Below are 24,835 nucleotides of genomic sequence, written 5' to 3'. Positions count from 1 at the left end.
ATTACAAACCAGTTATTTTGTGGAAAGTCCATCAGTGTGTTTCCTTGTGACCATGACCTGGATTATGTATATTTGACTGGAATATCACAGAAGCAATGCTGACAGTATTCTTGTTGCATCCCATCAGGTGCACATAATTTCAAATGTCCCATTACTGATGGTGTTCACCTTAGTCCCCTGATTGAGGTAGGGGTTTGCCAATCTCTGCTGTAAAGTTACTTTTTTCCCCTTTGTAATTAGTATTTTATAGGGAGGTACTTTGAAATGATACAGATATCTTATTCATCAAACCATCAACATAATCATTTATATCAGTGGATTTATGGTTTCTTACTTTATTCATTGAGTTATAATCTATGACTGTGGTTATGTTATGCTCAGATTTTCTCAGATTTGGTCAGTGGGAATGCCTTCAAATTTGCTTCTGTGTCCTTTTGACTTGTCTCCATTTTTAGAGCACTTCTTGCTTTCTGTCACGAGATGTTCAAGGCTCAAATTGTGCTTTCCTTGCCTTAGCTCTAGAATCAGCCATTTTTCCCAAGGAGGGCCTGGCTCTTTTTGGTGGAAAATGATATTTAGAAGTCAAGTAGTAGGTATATTCATGAGTACAGGGGTGAGGGGATGGAGGGTGCTCACTGCTCCAATGCTGTGTATGTGTGTGTATGAGCTCTCACTGGTATCTCCAGTTCTAATCCAACACTCTTTCTATATTTTTAACAGTAACTTCTATTATTCTTAATATATTTATTTGTTTGATCAATCCCCCTGTATTTAATCCCCCTCCTGTCACCACCAGTGTCCCCTCTCCCTCGGGGAACCTTCCTCACCTCACTTGGATTCCTGACTCCCCCCGATCAGGCTGCTGCCCCAGCACAGTGCCCTCCTCATCCTACATGCACTCTGTCACCCCACGCTGCTTAACCACCCTGCATGAATCTCTTCCTCATCCTGCGTGGGTCCTCACTCCCCTCAGCAGGCCATCGCCTGCCATGAGTGGCTGCCCTTCTCACCCTGCTTAGCTGGCCAGTCCGCAATGAGGATGCCTATCTCCACTGGCCGGTCTCTGATACCCCTCACCCCCCAGCATCCCTCCTATGCAGATGTCTTCCTCAACCTACTTGGGCTTTGACACCTGCACAGGGCTGTCCCCTGTGTGGACATCTCTCTTCCCCTGCTCTGGGCCACTAGTGCTTTCTTTTCCCACACCTAATGGCTGTTGCACAGTATTGTTAGGGAAGGGAAGGCTCATAGGCCTGGACTTTCAGTCTTGGCTCCTCTGTTTACTAGCTGGGTTTAGTCAGTAAGTTATTTCCCCTCTGTGAGCCTTGGTTCTGTCTTTGGAAAATGGAGCCAGTAATATCTTTCTTAGTGTCGTGGGAGAGGACTGAGTGCTTTATACTCCACGACTCTGTAAGGGAGGCATTCAGCTAATAACAGTTGCATGTCTTTAATGTTTCCCCAGACTTGGCCTCAACATGCCTAGTGCTGCTGAAGCCCTTTATTTGTATCTGACTCCTGCTCCCCTGTTCATCCTGCAGGTCTACTTTGAGGATGACGACAGGTCAGAACTGTACCGGGTGCCTCCCAAGAGCACCCTGCTGCAGGTGCTGCAGCACCCCAGGTGAGTCACCTTCATGGGGCTGCGTAGACCAAGAAGGATGCTCAGGTACCATCCCAGGGATACAGCCAGGTTGTTGTTCCATCACTGAGTGTTTGCCTTGTACTCCTCTCCCTTCTGCCCTGGTTACAAAACTGTGTGAGACAGCGACCACAGAGACTGTCCTGGACCATCGGCCAAACAGGTTGCAGTGTGATGACTCAACCCATTGCACTGCAGCCATGACGTCCTCAGGGAGAGGTCAGTGGGGCTGGTTGAGAAAGAAGAAGCTGCCTGGCTTTTGTACCAAAAACAGCTGGGATGGCCCTCCTATTCCTGATTGTGCCTGTGTCCCCTGATATCGTCACATGGAAAGAGCATTGGCTCTTGAAGTCAGACACCGTCATTTAGTGGCTCTTTGGCTCTGAGCACGTACTGCCTCCCTGGGGCTGTTTCCTCATCTCCAAAATGGGGATAATAGCTGTTGCCTACATGTTTCTCAGGTATTTGAGAGTAGGAGTCACAGAGCGCTGACGGACTAGGGGGCAGTCTTGCTGTGAGAGGGCAGCTTTGTTAGTCGCAGTGGCAGCCAGCTGGATTTGGCAGTTGTCTCTTTCTTCAGCTTTGGGATGTTCCTGGACTATAAGGGAGTGCCCTCAGGAGCTTTGTAAGGTGACTCTTGGGCTACTTTTCCCTAAGCCTTGAGCGAAGCAAATGTCTTGCATCTACGCTAAAAGAGCTAGGGCAATGAGGGTGGTTGGGCGTGGTGGGAAATGCGGCTGGAGGACCAGGTTAGGGCCGTGCGCAGCAGCCCTGAATGCCCTAAGGAGCGCGAACTCTATCCTGATGGTGGTGTATGGAGCCCCAGTGGGTGTTCAGGTAAGATTTACCAAGGAAGGTACAGAGCTTGTGTACTCTTCGGTGGTGAAGCCTGAAGTAGAGGGTGGATTGGAGAGGAGTGTAGGAGGCACGCTGGGATGGGAGCTGGTGGTGTGCTGACTGACTCGGTGTGGGTGTCCAGCTGGCCCTGGTGCTTCTGCTGCGTCCTGGGAGGCAGGCGGTGAAGGTTTCTCCAGATACGATCCATGACTTCTCTTGGCAGCACTTTTTTCTGGCCCTAAGTCTCCCTTCTAGTTTATAGACAGATTTTTAGCTGTTCATTTTCTCAGTTGTTAGATTACCCAGAATTCTTTAAAGGCCCAAGGTCTACTCTACCCCGTCTTCCAGAAAATGGGGGAGAAATCTAAACAGAAAGCAGACTGATTTGTGGAGGAAAACCAGTTTCATGCTTCTCAGAAAGTGTAAATGCATTGGAAATGATTATTTTTTAAATGACTAACATAGGCAGAGGCTTAGCACGGGTGACTGGCAACTTCAGACCCTGAACTGGGTGCTGGGCCAAGCTACAGGCTCCTGTGTCCATACCCAACTCCATGGGGTGCTGCTAACACCCCTGGACCCGGGAGGCTAAGGCCTTGCCTAGCCTGCCCACTCCATTGCTTTATGCCCAGCAGCTGCAAACGCTCTAGTGACCCGCACCTCCTGGCTTTTGCTCCCCCATGCCCCGTCTCTACCCCTTTTTCAGTTAACGCAAGCTGAGACATGGCAGCTTCCCGGAAGCCTTTCCTGATTCCCCTTTCCCATAGAGGGAATCACGTCCCTTGGGCTAACACCATACCTCACAGATGCTTCTACAGTTGTGCCTTGCTGTCATTATTTATCTCCCTCCCCCCAGAGAGGGATGGTGAATTTTGTTCTTTGTTTAATGTGTGTTTTCAGCAAGGGGCCTGGCTTACCCTGGGCACTCACTGTTGAATGAAGGACTGAAAGCGTGTTGTTGTTTTATTTCACGTTTAGCCATAGACATACATGATGCTATAGGACTTGCCCAAAGGTTCTTGCTAGGTTCTAAGGGAGAGAGGGTCATGCTAATTTGCAGACTTATAAACAACCAAACAAATAAATATGCTGAACTTGCATTTTAATGTTGACTCATATCTAAAGGTTCACCTTGACTTGTTGGGAAGGTCCATGGATGATTAAGATTGCAATTCAATTAACCCCTCTCTTATTGTGTTCACTGCAGGTACTTTGTAAAAGCCCTGACACCAGCATTTTTGGTCTGTGTAGGATCCTCTGCTTTTTGCAGGAATTATCTCCGGGGGAGAAAGGTGCGCCAGGTAAAGTGACCGGGCCGTGCTGTGAGAGCCAGGCCCCCTGGACCTCCTCCCCGCTCCTGCTCCTCAGCCTGGGGTCTAGCACACTTGAATCAGCAGGACCTCCTCCTAGAATCCAGCAGTTTATTTCTGTCACCCTGGGGACAGGCCTTCCCTGCATTGTGGTTGGGAAGGAGCTGCCGACTTCCTGAACTGCAGCCTCTCTGGTCAGAGTGCTGAGCTCCAGCTGGTCTTCACTCATCTCTCTTGGTACAAAACTCCATGCCTTGGTCATGACATCCTTGGACTCACTGTGAGCTGTGTTACCCACCAGCCTCCATCTCTGACCTGAGGAACTCACGGGTCTGTGGACGCTGACTCACAATCCAGTGACGTGGTTCTGAACCTTTGTGGAGTCAGAGGCCTTAGAGAAGCTGTGGCTCACACTGCAGACATACACAAACCATGCGTGTAATTGTAAGGTATCAGAGGTGAGAGACTCGGGCCTCCCGTGACTTCACGAGCACAGACGGCTGCTCTGTGGGGACGCTGTAGATCCCTTGGGGTGAGATGGGGCCAGGAAAGCCAGGTCCTGTTTCTGTATCTATAAAGACCTACAAACTGGGGTCCTCCAGAACCCCTAAAATGTTTGTCACTTTTCCTGATCTTTGCAGTATGGAGAACTGTGACATACTTGGACAGTATGTCACAGTTTTTACATTTCAGAATTTTATGCCTTTTAAACTGGGAAATCTTTTTGTATGTTGAGTCACTGTCATACGTTGTATTTTTGTCTGCAGCTTTTTGCTTCCTCCTTCCTAGAGGATTTTATATACCCTTACCTTGCGTTGCCCACCCCGTCCCCCAGCGAAGAGTGTACTTCCCTGCTCCTGATGCAAAGGGATGTGAGTGGACATGTCCAGACCGAGCTTACAGAGCATCATGTGGTAGGCTTTTGCTCTTTTCCCTCTGCCGTGGGAACATATTTCCCAGAGAGGGGCTGTTCCTTTAGCCTGGGTGTCAGATGCTAAGACCCATGGAGCAGAGCTGAAGCAGCTGGCCTGCAGCCATTGACTGTAACATGAATGAGAAGTAAATGTTTGTTGTAGTAATAAGCACTGAGATTTGGGGGTTGTTTGTTACTATAGCAAAGCTAACTAATACATCATTAAACTGAAACCAGCTGCTGTACTTAAGATCGACTAATTTGGGGTTTTGTGCTGTGCCTGCCTTTGTCTTTGAAGCGCATTTTGCTGTGGAATATTTACAAAGGACCAGGCAGCTTTCTTCCAGGTGCAGGTCCCTGCCTGTGGCTTGTGGCCAGAGAGCCGAAGTCCAGCCTCCATCCTAAGCCTGGCTTCCTCTCTCACTTTCCAGCAGGACTCCATGCTTTGTGTAAGAGGCTAGCATTCAGCTAGCAGCACCCCCAGCACGCACTGCAGGGCTCCCTGAAGGAGCCACCACACTCTCATGGGGCAGAGCAGGCTCCAGGGTGCCGCCTTACTCACCTGTGACGCAGACTGGTTACCGTGCCGCCTTCTGGACACTGAGGCTGGGGTGAGATGCCAGATGAGAGCAAATTGTACGGTCACAAGTATACACACCTTGAGAACGATCCCTACGTGACCATCATCCCTGTCACCCAGCCCTTTCGTAAGACTCCCGGCAGTCAAGTCCTCAGTCGTTTCTGCTCCACCTTCTCTTCAGTCCCTGCCCCAGCTCCAGCTGGGGTGGGACACAGGCAGAAAGGGGAGAAAAGGGACTTAGGATGGCGAGCTGTGAGACCAGAGGTAGGATCCTGGTGCTGCTGACTTGCTGTGACTGTGAGTGAGGGACGGCCACGTGGAGAATGGTCCCTGTTCCCCCCTCACAGGCATGTCTGAGGCCCTGCTGTGCAGATACCATGTGCAAAGTGCTCAGTGCAGTGCCTGGCACATAATTACTAATAACCAACTCTTAACTCAGTGAAACTATACGCAGGGGCACATCCATGCACACCTGTAGCACTTAGACCAGTGATTCTCAACCAGAGGCAGCTTTGCATCCTGGGGGGACATTTGCCAATATCTAGAGACATTTTTGGTTGTCACAACTTGGTGGAATGCTAGTGGGTGGAGGCCAGGGACGCTGCTAAACATCCTACAGTGCACAGGACAGCCCTCACAGCAAAGATATCTGGCCCAAATTGTCACTAGTGCTTAATTAGAGAAAGGCTGCACTAAACCTTCCAGAAGGTAAGCTCTCAGTGGGCAGGGGCCAGATGAGGGGCTGGTCTGACTGCCCAGGCCTGACATATAGTGGGAACTCAGTGAGTGTGTGCCGATGAGTGGATGGAAGAATGAAGGAACTAATGAATGAAAAGAAATTAGCCAGAGTCCTGTCCCAAGGCCCCACTTGCATACACACAAGCACTAGTAAAGGTATTCCCAAGCTCACACCCAATGTGGCCACCTTACACCTCTTCCAGGAAGGCTCCTGGCCTCCCAGTCCATGGCTGTGCCTCCTCTGACTTCTGCCATCCTCTAAGGGTCGCCAGGCGAGTGAACCCAGTTCGGACTTAGGAGTGACCTGCAGAAGTTAGCATGAGAACCTGGCTGGCGTGAGGAGCAGGGGGCCCCGTGAGCCCCACCTGCCTGGCACGTGTGCCCACACCCCCTTCCAGAGCACAAGGCCTCACCCAGCCTTGCCCCACTGCAGTGGCTATGATGGTGGGCAGCGCAGCCCAGCTGAGCACAGCCAGGAGTGTGGGGGAAGGGCCCTAGGCACTCCCCTTCCTCAGCAGCGGAGCCTGCAGGGGTTGGGGGACAGGTGGCCCTCATGTGAAGCAGATGCGTGCAGTGGGACCTGTGGGCCTGGCCTTCACCTGCTGCCTCCCCGGCCACCTGCCTATGCCTGGGATTCCAGCAGAGCCTAATCAGAGCTCCCCACAAGTTCTTAACCCCTCGCCACCTCATTTTACAGATGAGGAAACTTAGGCCCAGAGGAGGGACAAGGAACCAGCATCCTTGGCATCCCCGACTTGAGGCAGAGCCTTTCCCACCATCCCAGGGTCCCTCCTTCCCACAAGACTAGAGTGTGGCCCTTCCCAGGGCCAGGGGTCAGGGATGGAGGTGAGACCCCCACACCCTGTCTGGTTACCTCTGTGGAATTAGGGTGGCAGCTGGAGAACTGGGTGGAGGAACAAAGGCCTCTTAAGCCAACCCCTGATGAAACACACTGCTGGCAGTTGCACAAGGGCAGGCAGAGAGATGATGGCCATCAATACGGAGTGCAAGCACTGTGCAAACCATGTACCTGAATTCTCTCATCCTAACAGCCATGCTCTCAGGTCTGTGATCCCAGTTTCATGAATAAGGAGATGGGGGCACGCAGTCTCACCAGTGAGTGTCAGAGCCAGGATCTGAACCCCAGCATCTCACTCCAGAGCCCACCTGCCTCCTTTGTCATGTTCCTTTCATTCCATTTGCTTTACAAACATTTAATGGGCACCAGCCAAGGGCAGGGCATCAGACAGCCTCTGCCTTCAGGGTCATGCTGTTGAGTGGGTGTCATAAACCTAACCCTGGGCTGAGAACTGCTCCAGTGAAGAGAAATGCAGCCACTACAAGCAAGTCTGTCCATGCCCCTGCTCCCTGTTCCCCCATCAACACTCCTGGTGTGGCATTCAAGGCCCTTCAGGGTCTGGCCCTTTACCTCTGCAGCTCCCTCCGTCTCCAGCCTCCTTAGCCCAGCCATCCTGGCCTCGGTTCAGCTATAGGGCAGGAGGGTGCACTGGCTAGAGTATCAGCTCTGGAACCACACTGCCTGCCTTCTAATTCCAGCCCCATGACCCACTAGCTGAGTGGCCTCGGGTACCGGTCCTCAGTTTCCTCATCTGCAAGATGAGGATAACAGCATCTACCTCATGCAGATGCTGTGAGAATTAAATGAATTAATCTGTGTGTAGCACATGGAACACAGCTTGCCTCATACCAAGTATTTGTTTAATCTATGGAACTTAACTTTTTATCCTCCAATCTTGCCACGCTCTTAGCTTTGGACTTTGCACATTGTTTCCTTTGTCTGGAAGACTCTTTCTTCCACTTCTTCCCCTCCCTCCATTCCCACTGTTCCCCCCTTTACTATTTAACACCTAGTCTTCCATTAGGCCCAGGTGCCTCTTCCAGGAAGCCCTCCTGGCTTCTTATCACACGTCCCATGATACCTGAGCCATCCCTACACTTACACTACACAGTAATTGTCTGATTACTGGATGGTTGCTCCCACTTCTCTGGAAACTGAGTCAAGGACCCTGAACTGTGCGTGTACTCCCAGGACCTAGCACAGCACCTGCTCAGCACACAGCAGGTGCACAACAAATAATTACTGACTGATGACACAGGCAGGAGTGATGAATTCTGAACAGATGGAGTGTGGGGAGCCACCACACATGACAGATGTGGGCCGTTCAGTTGAAGAAGGGATTGGTGGGGTTGGGAGAGGTGGGAGGGTCTTCAAGCAAAGGCAAGGAGCCTTGAAAGGACATATTCCAGGGGTAGCGTGTGGGCTGGCTGGGCTTGGTGGTAACGGCTGCCATCTATTGGGCACTTAGGATATGCCAGACAGCGTCTTAGAGTGCTTCATGTGGATGGGCTCAATCCTAGCAACACCTACGGGAGGCCAGGAGCTCAGCAACATTTTGCTGAGAAGAAAAGTGGCACAGAGAGGAGAAGCAGCTTACAGAGCCAGCTAGTAAGAGTGGACCAGAACTTGAATTCAGGACTCCCCTAAGCCCCTCAGGAGATACTAACAGTAGCAAGACTGGGCCTCTGCCTCCAGGAGTTGGCAACAAACCCAGAGGCCCTTGCCTGCTCACTCCAAGGTCATGGTAAAGTCTTGGTGCTCACTGTGACCTGCAACGTCCCCGACGTGTCTACCTGCGTAGAATCCAGCCTGCAGAAACCCCTGCCAGCACCCAACATCCTGCCCATGGCATTTCCGTCAGACCACGCGCTTTCTGGGTGAGCTGGGCAACAGGTTCTCTCCTTGTACATGGGGTGTCCTCACCGGTAAGTGCCTCCACCTCACTCCCCCGGCCCTACACGGTTTTAACCACAAGCTTATGAGCAGCCTTGAGAGCTGCTGGCTTAATAGGAGTGGACACCATCCCTGCACGGAGGAGGGGCCTGAACGTGGGAGCCTAAAGTTGCCACCCCATTGTGGTGGCCCACGTGCACTGCCCACCCAACTACTGAGCACAGAGGACTAACTGACTATCCATAAGGGCAACTGCCACTTCCCAAGCACCTGCTGTGAGCAGGCACTGCTGTCCCCGTTCTACCTATGAGGAAGCACAGGGGTATAAGTATCTTGCACGAGGTCACATAGCTACTAAATGGCCCAGGCAGTCTGACACCAGAGTCTCTAGTCTGGGTCACTACGATGTAAGTCATTATTTTAAATTAAGTGAAGTACCTTGACTTCTTTTCCCCAAAGTTCACAGTAACATCATAAAAATCTTTATTTTCCCATTTTCCACATTATAGAAAACTTTAAAAAAAATCCTCTTCCTAACCCTAAAACAAAGCCGTGTGTGCCCTTGATGCGTAACAATTCTAAAATGCATTCTGGCATCTAGGTGTAGCAATGGACAGTGGGAACTCTGTGAAGAGGCCTGGCACTCAAGTAGTTAAGGAAATGACAATTTCGAGATTTCTGCAAAGCTCCTGTATTGATAGCCCAGCAGGTGTTTCTTCCATTAAAACACTGAATATTAATGGAGCCCTTGATTTACATTCTAAACTTGATTTACGCGACGGTTTTGTTATGCACCAGCCTTTGTCCTCAAGTATTATTTCTGCTAAACATTTCTCAGCCAGTTGCTTCTCCATCTCCCCAAGGAATGAGCAATGATAATACAGCCTGTACCTGTTATTTTGCCAGCAACCCCATTTCATCAATTTATGGCAAGAGGTAACATTGGCAAGTTCAGAAAGGAGAGAAGAAGGTACACGGTTTGAAAATGTCTGTCTTTCCTCTAAGGAGATGGAACCATTCTGCAGGCGTTACTTAATTCTTGCTCGTGGCACCCCCCAGGAAGGTTGTGAAGCAACATATCAAAAAAACAAAACCCAGGTCTCAAGATAATGTTAACAGCAGAACCTGAGCTCCCAATGGGGGTATTTCCTAAGTCATCCCATGTAAGGGAAGCATTTCCTGAGAGCACACTAAGGGTTAAGCTTTTCATATGTTAGCTCAGCCAACCCTTAGACAACCCAGGGAGGTAGGTACCATTATCATGAGCGCATCTTACAGATGAAGAATCTAAGATACACAGATGCACAAAGGACAAGTTATTTGTCTAAGATAACATCCCTGCTAAGTGGTGGATTTAGGACTGTCTGTTCAAGGTTCTGATCTTTCCACCAAATTATACTGCCCCTGGCTACAGGACACTGGCTTAAGTAATCAGGAGACCTGGGTTTCAGTTCAGCTTGACCTTGAGCAAATCACTGTGCTCCTTGTACGTGTCTCCCTTGGAAAACAGAGCATGGGTACCTGTTTCAAACCTACAGCACTTCTGTAGCTCAAAGGCTGACTCAGCCAGACATCACTCCCTGCAACAAGATGGACCCAAGGTAGCCTAACTTAGGAGACGTAGCACCTGGCCTGCAATCAGGCGGTTTGCCAGTAAGATGGGTTGTGGCAAGTTAATTCCCACTGCAGGCCTGTCTCCCATTGAAACAAGGGCTGGACAGGCACACTCCAAGTTCTCCCATTCTAAAGGTCCATGATTCTACATCACCCTCAAATCGTTCTGTGTCATACACATTTATGAGCATTTTAAATTAATTGGTTCTCTATTCCCTGAGTCTGATTTTTTTTAATAAGGAGGCAAATGCATATTTATTTATTTATTTTTGGTTGCACCACGCAGCATGTGGGATCTTAGTTCCCTGAGGGACTGAACCCGTGCCCCCTGCAGTGGAATGGTGGAGTCTTAACCACTGGACCACCAGGGAAGTCTGAATCTGATTTTTAAAAGTGCTTATTCTAGGGCTTCCCTGGTGGCGCAGTGGTTGAGAGTCTGCCTGCTGATGCAGGGGACACGGGTTCGTGCCCTGGTCTGGGAAGATCCCACATGCCGCGGAGCAGCTGGGCCCGTGAGCCATGGCCGCTGAGCCTGCGCGTCCGGAGCCTGTGCTCCGCTCCGCAACGGGAGAGGCCACAGCAGTGAGAGGCCCGCGTACCGCAAAAAAAAAAAAAAAAAAAAAAAAAAATTCTGACCAATAAAGCACCCATTTGCACGAATTCTAATTTCTCTACTTCAGGCTAACTTGATCAGACAGACATACATAATCTTTTACTTATTGGAATCATTTTGACCAGGCAGAGGCCATGCGGTATAGTGGGACAGGCATAGGTTTTGGTCAGTACTCAGATTCTAGCTCTGATACGTAATAGCTGTGCATCCTTGATTAAGTTGCTTAAATGGAGTTTCAGGTTTCCTCATCTGTAAAATGAGGATTTCACAGGACCTACCTTGCACAGTTTTAAGTTCTGAACACGGCATATAAAAGGGCCTCACAGCACAGTGGCACATGCAGGCCCTCAACAAATGACCAGACCACTGAAAGCAGAGAGCTCACATCAATCTGACGACGCACAACCGAAATGACTCAGACACTCCACCTTGCAGTGTAGCCTCAGAAGGCACTCCACCGACTTTACGAATTAGAATCATCTGGGGAGTTTTAAAACTGCCAGTGCCCAGGCCACACCCCAGAACAGAACCTCGGGGTGGGACACAGGGGATTCCACTGTGCAGCCAAGGGTAAGATTCCTGCCTTACAATCCAGCCTTTCTGGGTTTGCTCTCAGAATCCCTGTCTCCCGGCCTGAATGCTCGCCCAGAGCCCAGCGGTAGGCCGGGGAGTCATTAGGAAACCTGATGGTGTGTGCTGGCGGTGAGGTTACTCTGGCAGGAACAGTGGTCACAAGCTGCAGGGAAGCTGTTTGGCAAGTAGAACAACAGGCTGAGACAAGAACTTCAGTGCACTAGGACTCCAGCCTCAGGGAGCTGACCATCAACAAGAGGCTGGCCGCCATACAGTGAGCTGTGCCCGCCAAGTGAAAAAGAAGGGCGTCGGTGCTGAGCAGGCGAGCATAGGGGGAGCCAAAGACAGAACCCCTGCCAGGAGCTGCCGAGCATGTTTCAGGAGGTGGTGGCTTTGAGCTTGGCCCCGAGAGATTCTTGTTAGGTTTGGACAAGCCATGACCCTGGGGGCCGAGGATGGAGAACCTGATTCTGCTCCGGGAAGCAGGAGCAATGAAAGCTCAAGCCTGCTGCCAGTTCTCCCCAGGGCTCAGGCAGAGACCTTAATATTCACCGCTGTCGTGCGTGGCGCTAGGACGCAACTCTGCACGCAGGACGAAGTCACCACGGCACTTGAAGCCTGCTGCCCCTCACACTTGTGGGAAGAAATGGTTTAACACACATTTTTCCAGCCACCCAATTTTCTTTTTTGAGTAGAGAAAGAGTAGAAAAAGGAAAGTTTCCAGGCAGGAAGCTGCTGCACTGTTAACATGGCAGGTGTTGGCACTGTTTCCAATTAACATGCAAGGCTCATCCCAATAGTTTGACTTTATTCAATCAATGTAACATGATCTCAGTGCTAAGCCACCCCAAGAGGAAGGGCCAGGTCTCTGGAGGTGGTTTGGGGGCAATTAGCTAATTGTATTTACCTTCTGGGTAGCTTAGACGATGGAGGATCCGAGGAACAGATCAGATCTGATCTGCCTGTCATGAACCTCTCGGGGAACCAGCCAGTCACAGCTGTAAGGACCTTACAGATCTAGTTCCATTTTCTCACATCACAGATGGGGAAACTGAGGCACCAGCAGGGGAGGGGTCGTGTCCAAGTCTCCAGTGAGTCAGTGGCAGTCAGGTGTCCTGATTCTTCTCCCCAGACCATCAGGCCAACTTCTCAATGGAGGAAGACAGGCGGGCTGCCTCTCTGGACCGAATGCAGCAAGAGGCCCGTGGTTGGACTGCTGGAGCTGGAAGGGCCTCGGCCACTGGGGAGGCCCCATCCTACACATGGGAAACTCCACTGAGAGAAGGGAAGTGACTCTCCTGAGGGCCAAGATGACGACAACTTGGCTCCTCCTAGCCACTACCTCCAAACAGAATATAAAAGGAATGATATGTGGCAGCAGGGCCAGCCAGACAAAGGGATCAAGATAATGACTTTAAATACAAACAGTCCGAATGGATGACTGGATAACAACTGGTTTTCCTAACATGGTGTCACCTTCCATGAGCTGCCCTCTTTCTGGGGCGACCAGCTCTGGAAAGCAGTATAAGAAAGGCAGCATTAGAATGAACACCGAGACTGTGAGGTGCAGTGGGAGGGGCCCGGGGGCGTTTAGACAACCTGCACCTGGCTCAGTAATTCCAGGACTCCCTCTCTGGTGAGGAAGACCACCTCTCCGCCGTTCTGGCACCAAACCTCAAAATGTGCAGGGTCGTCCAGGGCCCTCTTGCCCGCGATGATCACAAAGGGGTAGCCGAACTTGTTGGCGTCTTTCAGTCTGTTTCCAATGGTCAGATGGGTCCTGTCATCCAGCAGGACCTCCCCTCGGAGCTGCGGCACTGCCTCTGTGATGTGGTCATACAGGTGCCCCGTGAGCTCTGCGGCCGCCTCCTCCTTACTGCCCTTCTTGGGGGAAATGAGGCAGACTTGGTAAGGTGCCAGGAGGCCGGGCCAGCGGATGCAGTCTTCTGTAGCGAGAGCTTCAATGACAGCGGCCAAGATCCGCGTCACACCCAAGCCATAGCACCCCATTTCAGCCAGGGATGGCTTGCCGTGGACATTGGTGAACTGGGCACTGAAAACGGAGGAGTACTTGGTGCCCAGGTAAAACGTGTGCCCGACCTCGATGCCTTTGGTTTTGGTCAGTGGCCCCTGGCAAGCAGGGCAGTTTGTTGGTGACAAGTCCAGAGTCTCCATGTTGGCCGAAAAGCCGCAGCTGGAACAGACTGCAAGCCGGTCCTCTCCGACGTCCACCGGCAGCTGGAACTCGTGAGACATCGTGCCCCCGATGCTGCCCACGTCCGCCTGGACCTTGACGCACTGCAGCCCCAGCCTGTCAAACAGGCTGCTGTAGGCATCACACACCAGGCTGTAGGTCTGCTGGGCGGCCTCAGGGGAGGAGTCGAAGGTGTACATGTCCTTCATGTAGAACTCTCGGCCTCGGAGAAGACCAAAGCGGGGCCTGGGCTCATCCCGAAACTTCCTCGTCACCTGGTACAGCAGGAGCGGGAGCTGCCTGTAGGACAGTGTCTGCTGGGAGGCAATCAGGGCTGTGATGGCTTCCTCGTGAGTCGGTCCTAAGCAGTACTCCTTGCCGTGTCTGTCTCTAAGTTTTAGCAGCTCCTTGCCCATCGAGTCCCACCGGCTGGTGGCTCGCCACAGCTCTGCTGGGCTGAGGCTGGGCATGTTGACCTTCTGTCCCCCGATGGCCTGCATCTCCTGGTCTATCACCCGCACAAGCTTCTCCATGGCACGGACAGTATAAGGCAGGAGGTGGTAACAGCCGGAGCTTGCTGGGTGAATCAGGCCCACCTGCAGCATCAGCCGCTGGCTCTTACAGGTCAGCTCGCCAGATCTGCCCTCTAGAGAGAGCACCTGGTCTTCCCGAAGGTTCTGGGGCTGGAACATGCGGGACAGCACCAAGCGCTTCCCTCTCCCTGGGGCACGGTGGTGAAACCTGTGAGGAACGTACCCTGAGAGCTGGTGACTGCAGGTGGCCAAGGCAGGCAGCGCTCTGCATCTTGTCAGCAGCCCTTCCATCACAGCCCAGCGCAAGGAGGCACTTGCGCCTGAAGAAAAACGAGCCGAGAAGACGTAGGTGTTAACTGTGATCCAACACCCTGCAGTAGTCAACGCAGGCTGCTCGCCAACAAACTTCTACAACCACCACCGATCTTGTGGATGCAAATCCTTTCTTTTCTAATATCCTTGCAGATCAAAGTACTATTGTACTTCTTTCACCATTTACTGCCGTTTAAAAAAAAAATCAATATTTTCCTGTTTACGGGACTTCCCTCGTGGCGCAGTGGTTAAGGATCCGCCTGCCAATACAGGAGACACAGGTTCGAGCCCAGGTCTGGGAAGACCCCACATGCCGCAGAGCAACTAAGCCCATGTGCCACAACTACTGAGCCCATGCTCTAGAGCCCATGAGCCACAACTACTGAAGCCCATGCGCTCTAGGGCCTGTGTGCCGCAACTACTGAGCCCACGTGTTGCAACTACTGAAGCCCGTGCGCCTAGAGCCCGTGCTCCACAACAAGAGAAGCCACCACAATGAGAAGCCAGTGCACCACAACGAATACTAGCCCCGCTCGTCGCAACTAGAAAAAGCCCGCGTGCAGCAACGAAGACCCAACGCAGCCAAAAATTTAAAAAATAAATTAAATTTTAAAAATATAGATATATTGGGGCTTCCCTCGTGGCACAGTGGTTGAGAGTCCGCCTGCCGATGCAGGGGACACGGGTTCATGCCGCGGAGTGGCTGGGCCCGTGAGCCATGGCCGCTGAGCCTGTGCATCCGGAGCCTGTGCTCCGCAACGGGAGAGGCCACAACAGTGAGAGGCCCGTGTACCGAAAAGAAAAAAATATATATATATATATATTTTTTTTTTTCCCATTTATAAAAATACAACAGCATACTGTGGAGACACCAATGCGTGGTGACAGCATTGGCTCTGGAATCAGGCAGCTTGGATCCCAGTCCAGCTTCCCAATAACTGCACCCTGTGTAGCTTGGGACATGTGACTCAACTCCTCTGTGCTCAGTTTCTTCACCTGTAAAATGAAGGGACCCACCATATAGGTTTATTGTGGGAATTTAGAGAAGAGTTATAAGAAGTTATTAGAACAGTATCTGGTATATTCTATGAACTGAATCTAAGTTTGCTAAGAAAAACAGAAACAAAAAAGAAAGGAAATCAACTATAATCTCTCAGCCCAGAGACAACCACTACTGACAATCCCTTGTCTCTTTTGCGAGCCGTCTTTGCCCACGAGCTCCCACCCCACCCATGCCTTCAATGTCCTTAATGTCTCTTCCCCCCTCACAGCACACAGTCCCTGGTCAGGCCACATGGTCATGGCTCCGAGTCAACATCTCCATTCTGTACGTTGTGCCTCTTAAGCTTCACATCTACCCATCCCACTGCCTCCTAGAGAACACACTGCACGAGTACTTCACACTCAGCACCCCACAGGGAGCTTGGCATCTTCCCCCTAAGCCTGCTCCCCGTCCAGTGCTGCCTGTCACTCTGAATGGTAGTGCAAGCCACCCTTTGTCCAAAACAGAAACGCAGGTTCATCCACTCTGAGCTCCCTCTGTGCCCCACCTTCACCAACCCCTCTGGCCCTGTGATTCCTACTGCTTCACTTGCTTTTGATTCTGTTCCTTCTCTCCACCTCCAGAGCCTCCACCCAGGTCCAGGCCACCATCATCTCTCACCTGGGCTATTGCAACAGCCTCTTCACTTGGGCTCCCAGCTTCCAGGCCCACCTTCCTCCAATCCATTCTCCACGCTGCAGCCACAGGGGATACTTCCAAGACACATACAGCAACAGCTTTGCTTGCTCAAAATCCTCCAACAGCTTCCTGTTACCCTTAGAATCAGGTCTAACCTTCTCACCTTCGCAGTGCACATGGCCCCATGTGAGCAAGCCGCCGGTCCCCTCTGGCCTCCTCTCACCAGTGCCCTCTCTGTGCTCCAGCTTCAGCACACTCATTATTAAAACACAGTTCCCTTTGCGTAGAATGTTCCTCTCCCCTTTGCGTACCAACATCTACTCATCTTCCAGGCCTTAGGAGCGCCACCTTGTCTTCTAGGATGCCTTTCCTGACCCACTCCCCATACTCCAAAGACCAGCTTCTCCTGCAGCAGCCCCTGATCCCCTATCAAACACCAATCACTCTTTGGAGTTACTGCTCCTTCGGCTGGGTCTTCCCCCAGGCAGTCAGCTCTGTGGAGCTAACTCGCTCACCACTCAGCACAGAGCAGGGGCTTACTAGACAATTGTCTAATAATGAGCACGTAGGTTTCTTTATGATTTTACAAAATATTCACACATTCCTAAGGGCAGTACAACATTTCATTGACTGACTAGATCAAAAACGATTCTCCAGAGAGTTGTTAATTTTCTCTGTTGTATGTAATCTACAACAGAAGGCTTCCTTTTCTTTTGTTATATATTTGGGAGAGATCTTCAGGAATGGAATTACTGAGTCAAAGGGTATAAACTCTTTCAAGGTTCTTGATTTATGTTGCCAAATTTAGTGAGCACCCCTAATCTTCAGCAAATCCCATGGGACAAAGCTCTTCTGCAGTATGCTGAGAACAGGTTACTAATTTCCCTCAGCTCTGGGAAGCTCAAATCCCCCCAGGTGGTTCCCTCCAGCTTCCAGCAGCCTCAATCCTCCAGCCGGTCTCTTCCAACCTCAAGCAGCTTCATCCATTTCCCCTGGGCACTGTACAAATATTATCATTTCCTATGTGGCCTATGACCTGAAAACGGCTGGGAGGCACGGCCACAGAGCCCTAGTGTGACTGCGCGGAAGAGTGCAGGCCTGGAGGCAGGGCACACGTGGTTGACACCTGGAGCCATCTCTTAAGGTCCCACCTCAGGCCCGTGGCCCAAGCCAGAAACTCTTTCACCCCTGACTCCTCCTCAAGCAACTGAGTCTGTCTCCAAGACTTCTCTCAAGTCCACCCCCTCCTTTCTTTCTCTTACTTTCTCAGCTTGGGTTGAGAAGGCCCTCAGTACAGCTTGCTACATTACGGTAGCCCAGTGGTTCTGAAATTTAAGCAAGCATCAGAATCACCTGGAGAGCTTGTTAAAACACTGATGGTGGGGCCTCATCCCCTGAGTTTCTGATTCAATAAGTCTGGGGTGTGGGCAGAGAACCTGTATTTCTAACAAGTTCCCAGTCACAACGACCCGAGGCAGACAAGGAAGTCCTGCGATTTCACAACGGAGGAAACAGACTAGGAGACGAGTATTATTCAAGAGTTTGTGATGGTGACCCGCCCCAATCCAATGACGAGATGCACGTGGGAAAACGGACACCACGGTCTTCGGTCTCCGCGCCCAGAACCGAGCCCTCTCTTCATTCCGCAGCCCCTCCCTCAGCCCGTCCCTCAGCCCCCGGCCCTCACTGTCACCTACAATCACCAACCGTAGTCCCAGCGAACGCCGACCCCGCAGGGACCGCCGCGCCGGGCCACCGCGCCTGCGCCAGGGGCGTTCCTGCACGAAGCTCCGCCTCCTGTCCTTCCTGCCAATCACAAAACCGCGCTCACGGGGACTGGCCCCACCCCACTCTAGACGCCAGTGAATTGCTCGCCGGAAACTTAGACAAGGAGAGAGAATGGGCTCATAGGTTGGCCTACGCAGCAATAAGTAAATCACCGTCCCGGAAGTGCTCTCTAGGATTGAGGGAGGTGTAACTCTATGATCAAGGCCTCGGGTCTAGGTTTTGAGTCTGGTGTTCCCGCCCACCGCCAGGGCCCGCCCCACTCTCTGAATAGGAGAACCGCCGGCTATAGTGTAACCATGACAACAGTAGGCCATGCGGTTTCGAATCTACCCTATGATTTTACAGGCTATCAATTTAAATAAATTTTTAAAATTTTAAACAATTGGAATAAGGGCTTCCCTGGTGGCGCAGTGGTTGAGAATCCGCCTGCCGATGCAGGGGACACGGGTTCGTGCCCTGGACCAGGAAGATCCCACGTGCCGCGAAGCAGCTGGGCCCGTGAGCCATGCCCGCTGGGCCTGAGCGTCCGGAGCCTGTGCTCCTTAACTGAAGAGGCCACAGCAGTGAGAGGCCCGTGTACCACAAAAAAAAAAAAAAAAAAAAACAAACAATTGGAATAAGACACCTTTATTTAATCTTTAAGACACTAAATCAAACTTTCACAAAATATTTTTTGAGCAGCTACCACGTACCAACCGCTTGTAGAAGCTGGGAATAGTGAACAAAATAGACAAAGTTCCCGGCATTCAGTATAGCTTACATTCTAGTCAATAATCCAATACAATGAAATTTAAGGGAAGGCCAAAGAACTCAAGATAAGTGGTATTTTAATGCAATTAAATTTTTAAAAAAACCAAAAACTGACATCGTGAACAAGTTATCAAAATTTTACATAATGACAGGATCTGTTAGTCAGATGTTGTTAAATGCTATGGAGAAAAATTAATTAGGGAAGGGAAAGGGTTGGAGGTCGACTGGTTGCCATTTAAAATAGAAGGATCAGGGAAAGCCTGGTGGAGAAGGTGACATTTTAGCAAAGACCTGAAGGAGTTGAGAGAACCTTGCAGATATCTGGGGGAAGTATGTTTCACACACAGGGAAGAAGTGCAAATGTCCTGAGCGAGAGCTGCATATCATATAACTCTACCTAACTGATTACAGCTATAGTTTATTCAGCACCTAAAATCTACCAGACCCAGTGCAAGACACTGGTGATTCTGCTATTGGCCCCAAGAAGCTCTCAGCCTGCCAGGATCTGCCAGGAAAAACACTGTGCGATCAGTGGTGTAATGGGGGCTGAGAACAGTCCTGTGGCAGCACAGGGAAGGATGGCTTCCCTGAGGAGGTGAGCTTCAAGCTGAGCCTGAAGGATGAGTGGGGTTTAGCAGAACAAGAATGGCAGTGGGAGTGGAGTGAAATGTCCAGGACAACTCACAGGCACAGAATCAGGAAATACTGAGCTGGTGTGAGGGAAACATGGGGTGTGGTAGGGTTTACAACTTTATTTCCCACAGCTCCCAATGCAGTGCCTGATACAGAAACCAAACCAGTGGTTCTCAACTTTGACTGAACTGGGAATCACCCTGTGCCCCCAGTCCCAGCCCCACAATGCTGGTACTTTATAGTCCCCAGTGATCCTAACATGAAGCCTGGGCTAGATCTGCTGACCTAGAGGAAGGGCATCAGACAACCCGGTGCCAGGTGGGGGGATGTTAGACATATGTCATCATCCCAGTCTTAACAGCTGAGGAAAATACAGCTTGGTGAGTTCCACAACTGGCATCTGCTCACCAGCTAGAAGGCCAGGCAGACCTGGGCTGGACCTGAGCTCTTTTGCTCTAAGAGCATCACAGCCTCTGCAGCCCAGCACTGTGCTTGGGGCTTTCCCAAGGAATGCAGTCCCAAAGGTTTTACTGGGGCAACAGTCCCCATGCTTCTCTGGGGGCGGAAGTTGAATAATCTCCAGTATATTTTAGGATCCAAAGTAGCCTTATATTTCTTCCTGCTGCTCGTGTACTTTATTACATCCTTTCCAACCCTGAAAAAGCCAGGCATCCATCCTCTGCACCCTGAGGTGTTAATTATTTCTCAATTAGCTGTTGCCGGCTGTAGAGCATAGTGGTGTGGAGAGGCCTAATGACTCGCCGTGTTTAAACATCCCCACATCTTCAGAGCACTTTACCAATGGTAACTAATTAATGCTCATGACCCTCTTGGGAGACAGGCCAGAACTGCTGCCTTTTACCGGGAGTTTACAGGAGGCTCTGCAGCCGGGAGCTGCAGGGTCCATTCCAGCCAGCCCTGGTCAGAGTAGATTTGCTCCCCATTGAGAAAGTCCATGGTGGTGGAGACCAGAATATAGCCCTTTCTCTGCTAGCAACTTCCTGGGTGACGTTTCAATCAATTAATTGATCAGTCATTAATTGGGTGCCTTGATTTAGAGAGTCCATTCATGGTTAAAACCTCACAAGTTCCCTAAAACGGAAAAAAAGAAAAAGAAAAATTCATTCATTCACTCGTCATCTACGGCAAAGCAAAAGCAAAGGACTGCACACTTGCCTTGGTGCCCCACAGCCCTGGGGACTCACCATGCTGTTAGTGGTTTCCACCAGCTGCTGGCCAGACTGGGAGTCTCTTGGGGGCAGGCACAGCCCTGAGCACAGGGCCTGGCCCAGTCAGGGCTCAGCAAAAGGTTTTGCTTTTTGCTTGTTTTAATATATCAATCAATAAATGAATGGATGATTTGTCTCTCTCTCAGATCGGAGCTCCTCCGAGGACAGGTTGAGTCGTCCCTGCATACCGAACCCATGGCCTGGCACAGAGAGGCTCTAAGTGTGTGCTGAATGAACAACAAAGGCCGAGTTCACGGTGAACTCCCTGACCTCAACTTGCTCATAACCTCCTGAAGAGGCTGTCTCTCAAAGTGGTGGTCACGGCAGCCTGTGGTAAGACGTTATGAAGAGGGGAGAGCAAGATGCTGAGGGAGCAGCGTTGCAAAAAGGGGGTGGGATCAGGGAGGGCTTCTTGGAGGAGGGGGCGTGAACTTGGACCTTAAATGATAACTACGAACTTTCCAGGCTAAAAAGAATAGGAAGACATTCTGGTCAGAGGGACAGTAAGTAAGGAAAAAGGCTTCAAGATAGTTCTGGCTGGAGCACAGAGCACACCCAGGCATCAGGGAAGCACAACTGGAAAGGCAGTGGGCGCCACTGTGCCAGGGCCTGCTGGACCAGACTGCCAGTTTCTCATCTTTGAGGCCAGTGAAACTTTTTCTATGAAGAATGATACTTCTCCTGCCCCACCCCCACCAACATACACACATCTGTTTTGAGGCTTAACCCAAAACAGCTCCTCTTCTGAGAAAAATTCCTGGGTATTTTGCATTCCACTCTACAACATATATTTGTTAGATTTGGAAAACAAGTGTAATTGTCACTCCAGGAAGATGGTTGCCTCCTCTGCCTAGGGCGCTGGCCAGTGTGAGAGGCAGTTCTGTGGGCAATGGAAAGGTTTTACACCAGGGAAGGGCATGGTCAGTTGTGTTTCTTTGCCTGAGTGAGGTGTGAACTGAGGCTGGAGGAAGAGGATGGGGAGAGAGGCTGGATGGGAGACTCCCGTAATGGCCCAGACTGGGGCGGTGGGGGAGAGGAGGGGACAGACTCCAGAGAACCACTGGGACAGTCCACCTGTTGGACTCCTGAGCCCACCCCCTATCCTGTTAGCCCAGCCTGGCCCAGACAGACTGGACTGGAGGTGGGAGGGTGGCCTTGCCTGGGAATCCTGCCCAGCCAGTTCCCAGCTGTGCAACCCTGGGCCTCTTGCTTCCTTGTTTCTTCATCAGTAACACAGAACACCACGTAAGGCTGTTGTGAAGGGTTCATGAGAGATGTAACTGAAAGCAACTGGCTCATTCTTCCAGCCCATTCCAACTCCGGGGACCCTATGGCTGCCCTTGGCCACCATAAGGAGACAGCCATCCTTCTGCTGCCATCTCGGTTTCCTTCAGACTCCCCTCTCTGGCTACAGTGCGGGATGCCAATGCCCTTCTCTCGCCAGGGGGCCTCTTCCCCCTGGGCCCAGAATTCCCTTCGTTCATTTATTCGCTGTCCAAGTCTAGGATGATTAGAGGTCAGAAGCGGGCTGGGGAGGGGGCCTCATTTTTTAAATCAAGATTCTTCAGAATTGAAGAGTGTGGCACCAAACGTCATCATCATCCTCATTGTTCACATTTGTAGAGCCCTTGCTATGTACCATGGGCTGTATTAAACACCTTACACCCATGTCTGATTAAGTCCTTACAATAAAACCCCATGCAGTACAAATATCAATGTTGTGTCCATTTTACAGATCAGGCAACCAAGGCTTGGAAAGGTTGGTTAGCTTGTGCATGGTTGAGACAACTAGTAACAGGGAGAGAAAGGATTCATCTCCAGCTCTGTTGGATGCACAGCCTGATCTCCCCACTCAGAGCCTCCAATGTTATTTGTATCAAACATACATCCAAAGCTGTGGGAGCAGTCACCCAGACAGACTCTTTCTGTCTGACTGGATCCCCTCTGCTGGAGGCCCACTCTTTGGCGACCACCACAATGGCATCCTCTTGAGGAACCCTCCCTTGAAGTCCCCTCTGGCAGGGCCTCCCCCTCTCTTGAGACCCCTCGACACTTTGTCTGAGTCTCTCGTCTGGCCCATTCTCTCTCTCAGGTGTGTCACATGAGTGTGTACATGCGGTGTGGCAAACAGACCTGAGTGCAAATCCTCACTTTGTCACCCACTTACCGTGTGCCTGTGGGTGAGATACTCAGCCTCCCTGAGGCTCAGATGCCTCATCCTGAAGATAGTAGTGACATCTCCCCCATGGAGTTGTGGTGAGATACAAGGAGTTAGCCCAGGTACAGCGCTTAGCACAGTGCCTGGCACATAGCCAGGGTCCAATAATGTTTGCTATTATTACAATTATTTTTTTAAATAAATTTATTTATTTATTTTTGGCTGTCTTGGGTCTTTGTTGCTGTGTGCAGGCTTTCTCTAGTTGTGGCGAGCGGGGACTGCTCTTTAGTTGCAGTGCGCAGGCTTCTCATTGTGGTGGCTTCTCTTGTTGTGGAGCACAGGCTCTAGGCGCATGGACTTCAGTAGTTGTGGCGCACGGGCTTAGCTCCTCTGACGGCATGTGGGATCTTCCTGGACCAGGGCTCAAACCCGTGTCCCCTGCATTGGCAGGAGGATTCTTAACCACTGTGCCACTAGGGAAGCCCTTATTACAGTTATTTTTAATGGTGAAAGTGCCCTGGCTGGCACAATGCCAGGCACAGAGTTGGGCATGTAGCACATGCAAAACATTTATCTCCCCACCCCCATAGACTGCGAGCTCCCAGAGGGGAGGGCCCATGTCCTGTTCATCTCCAGCTCTGCCATAGTAAATCTGTTTACTATGTAGAAAGGTTTTGTACATAGTAAATCTCAGTACATATTTGCTGAATTAATGTCTTTCTAAATAATTCCCTCAATTCATAAGAAAGGCTTGCTAAAAATGCAATGAAACAAAACTCTCAGCAACAGTTAATCTGTCAACCAACAACTCCCTTTCGAGCCCCTGCTTTGGGTTAGTGCTGCAGAGCACTGGCATAGCCAGAAGAAGTCTGGGGCACAATGAGATGCCCCAGGACAGAGGGAATCATCACGTCTGTGAGTTCTGAGTGTGACTCCAGCAGTTTACCTGGTCACCCTCATCTGGAAGGATGATGGGAATTGAGTTCTTTCCAACAAGGCTTTGCCTTTTCTCTTTGGTGCAGAGTTGAGTTAGGTGTGAGTGGACCAGGTAGAGTTGACGCCCTCCAAGGCTGGTGGCTTAGAGAGAAGAGGGCAGCATCTGGATCCAAACAGAGAGGGGTTTGCTTTCCAGAGCCAGCATTTACTGGCTGTGTGACCTGGGGCAAAGGACTTGACCTTTCTGGTCTTTGGCCGCACTACAAGGGGGTCAGTAACCTCCTTGAAATACTATGAAGAGCAAGTGAAAAACATTACAGAACTTTGTAAACTGAAAGCTCTGTATTAATATTAATAATAGGAATATATTCAGATCATTCTTTTGTAAGATTAAACGTGTAATGAGATGATGACTTTTAAGTAATTAAATGAGATTATGTATGTAAAGCACTTGAAGGGCACCTGGTACATAGCGCTCAATATTGGATGAACTATTGTTAATACTCCAGTACGGCCCTCCTGTCTGCTGCTCCACTACCTGACGGCTCTTCCCCACCATGTCCACATGGCTCACTCCTTCACCTCCTTCAGGTCTTTGCTCCAATGTCACATTCACAGCCAGGACTTCCTGACACCCTAATTTTCACCATAATCCCCATCCCTGCTCCCCAGCACTCCTGATACTCTCTCTCTCCCTACTTTTTTTCTCCGTAGCATTTATCATCATTTAACATACTAAATATCTAGGTTTTGGTTTACTGTGTTACATTCCCCCTCTACCCCCCGACTCCACCCCAATTAGAATGTAAGCTCCATCCAGGAGGGCAGGATTTTTGTTTGTTTTGTTCACTGCAGGAGCCCCAGTGCCTGTTCCAAGGGGCACCGAACTTTTTCTGCAAAGGGCCAGATGGGAAATATTTTATGCTTTGCAGCCCATGTCATCTCTGTCACAACTACTCAACTCTGTTGTTATAACATGAAAGCAGCCATAAAAATATGTAAACAAGAGCGCAGCTGTGTTTCAAGAAAACTTTATTTACAAAAACAGGCAG

General features: G+C 50.6%; 2 protein-coding genes across 7 annotated transcripts in view; one reads left to right on the top strand and one right to left on the bottom strand.

Annotated features, from left to right (window-relative positions):
• The window catches only part of TTC4 (tetratricopeptide repeat domain 4), a 38,858-nt gene extending 33,909 nt beyond the window's left edge, over window positions 1-4,949 (top strand). The window contains exons 9-11 of one of the 2 annotated variants that reach the window (XM_060139960.1): window positions 1,539-1,621; window positions 3,684-3,777; window positions 4,554-4,949. In XM_060139960.1, the coding sequence (XP_059995943.1) occupies window positions 1,539-1,621; window positions 3,684-3,777; window positions 4,554-4,784 (408 nt within the window). In that variant the 3' untranslated portion in view covers window positions 4,785-4,949. Of the gene's footprint in view, window positions 1-1,538; window positions 1,622-3,683 lie in introns of both variants that reach the window. The other variant, XM_060139961.1, reaches the window with a different exon arrangement.
• A 7,411-nt stretch (window positions 4,950-12,360) lies between these two features.
• Window positions 12,361-18,055, bottom strand: PARS2 (prolyl-tRNA synthetase 2, mitochondrial). Of its 5 annotated transcripts, XM_060139955.1 has the most exons (3): window positions 16,272-17,951; window positions 15,470-15,604; window positions 12,361-14,868 (listed from the first exon to the last, which is right to left on the bottom strand). In XM_060139955.1, exon 3 carries the CDS (start codon window positions 14,585-14,587, stop codon window positions 13,160-13,162), a length of 1,428 nt encoding a protein of 475 aa, XP_059995938.1. In that variant the 5' UTR covers window positions 14,588-14,868; window positions 15,470-15,604; window positions 16,272-17,951; the 3' UTR covers window positions 12,361-13,159. The 5 variants fall into 5 exon arrangements, with proteins under 5 accessions (XP_059995938.1, XP_059995939.1, XP_059995942.1 ...); XM_060139956.1 differs by lacking the exons at window positions 15,470-15,604; window positions 16,272-17,951 and adding an exon at window positions 17,997-18,055; XM_060139959.1 differs by lacking the exons at window positions 15,470-15,604; window positions 16,272-17,951 and adding an exon at window positions 17,997-18,045 and having other exon boundaries at window positions 12,361-14,616.
• Window positions 18,056-24,835: the final 6,780 nt, after the last annotated feature.

Source organism: Lagenorhynchus albirostris, chromosome 2 (genome assembly GCF_949774975.1).
Source record: "Lagenorhynchus albirostris chromosome 2, mLagAlb1.1, whole genome shotgun sequence".
Lineage (NCBI taxonomy): Eukaryota > Metazoa > Chordata > Mammalia > Artiodactyla > Delphinidae > Lagenorhynchus > Lagenorhynchus albirostris.
Note: the sequence above shows the minus strand (reverse complement) of the source record. Positions and strands in the feature narration are given on the sequence as shown.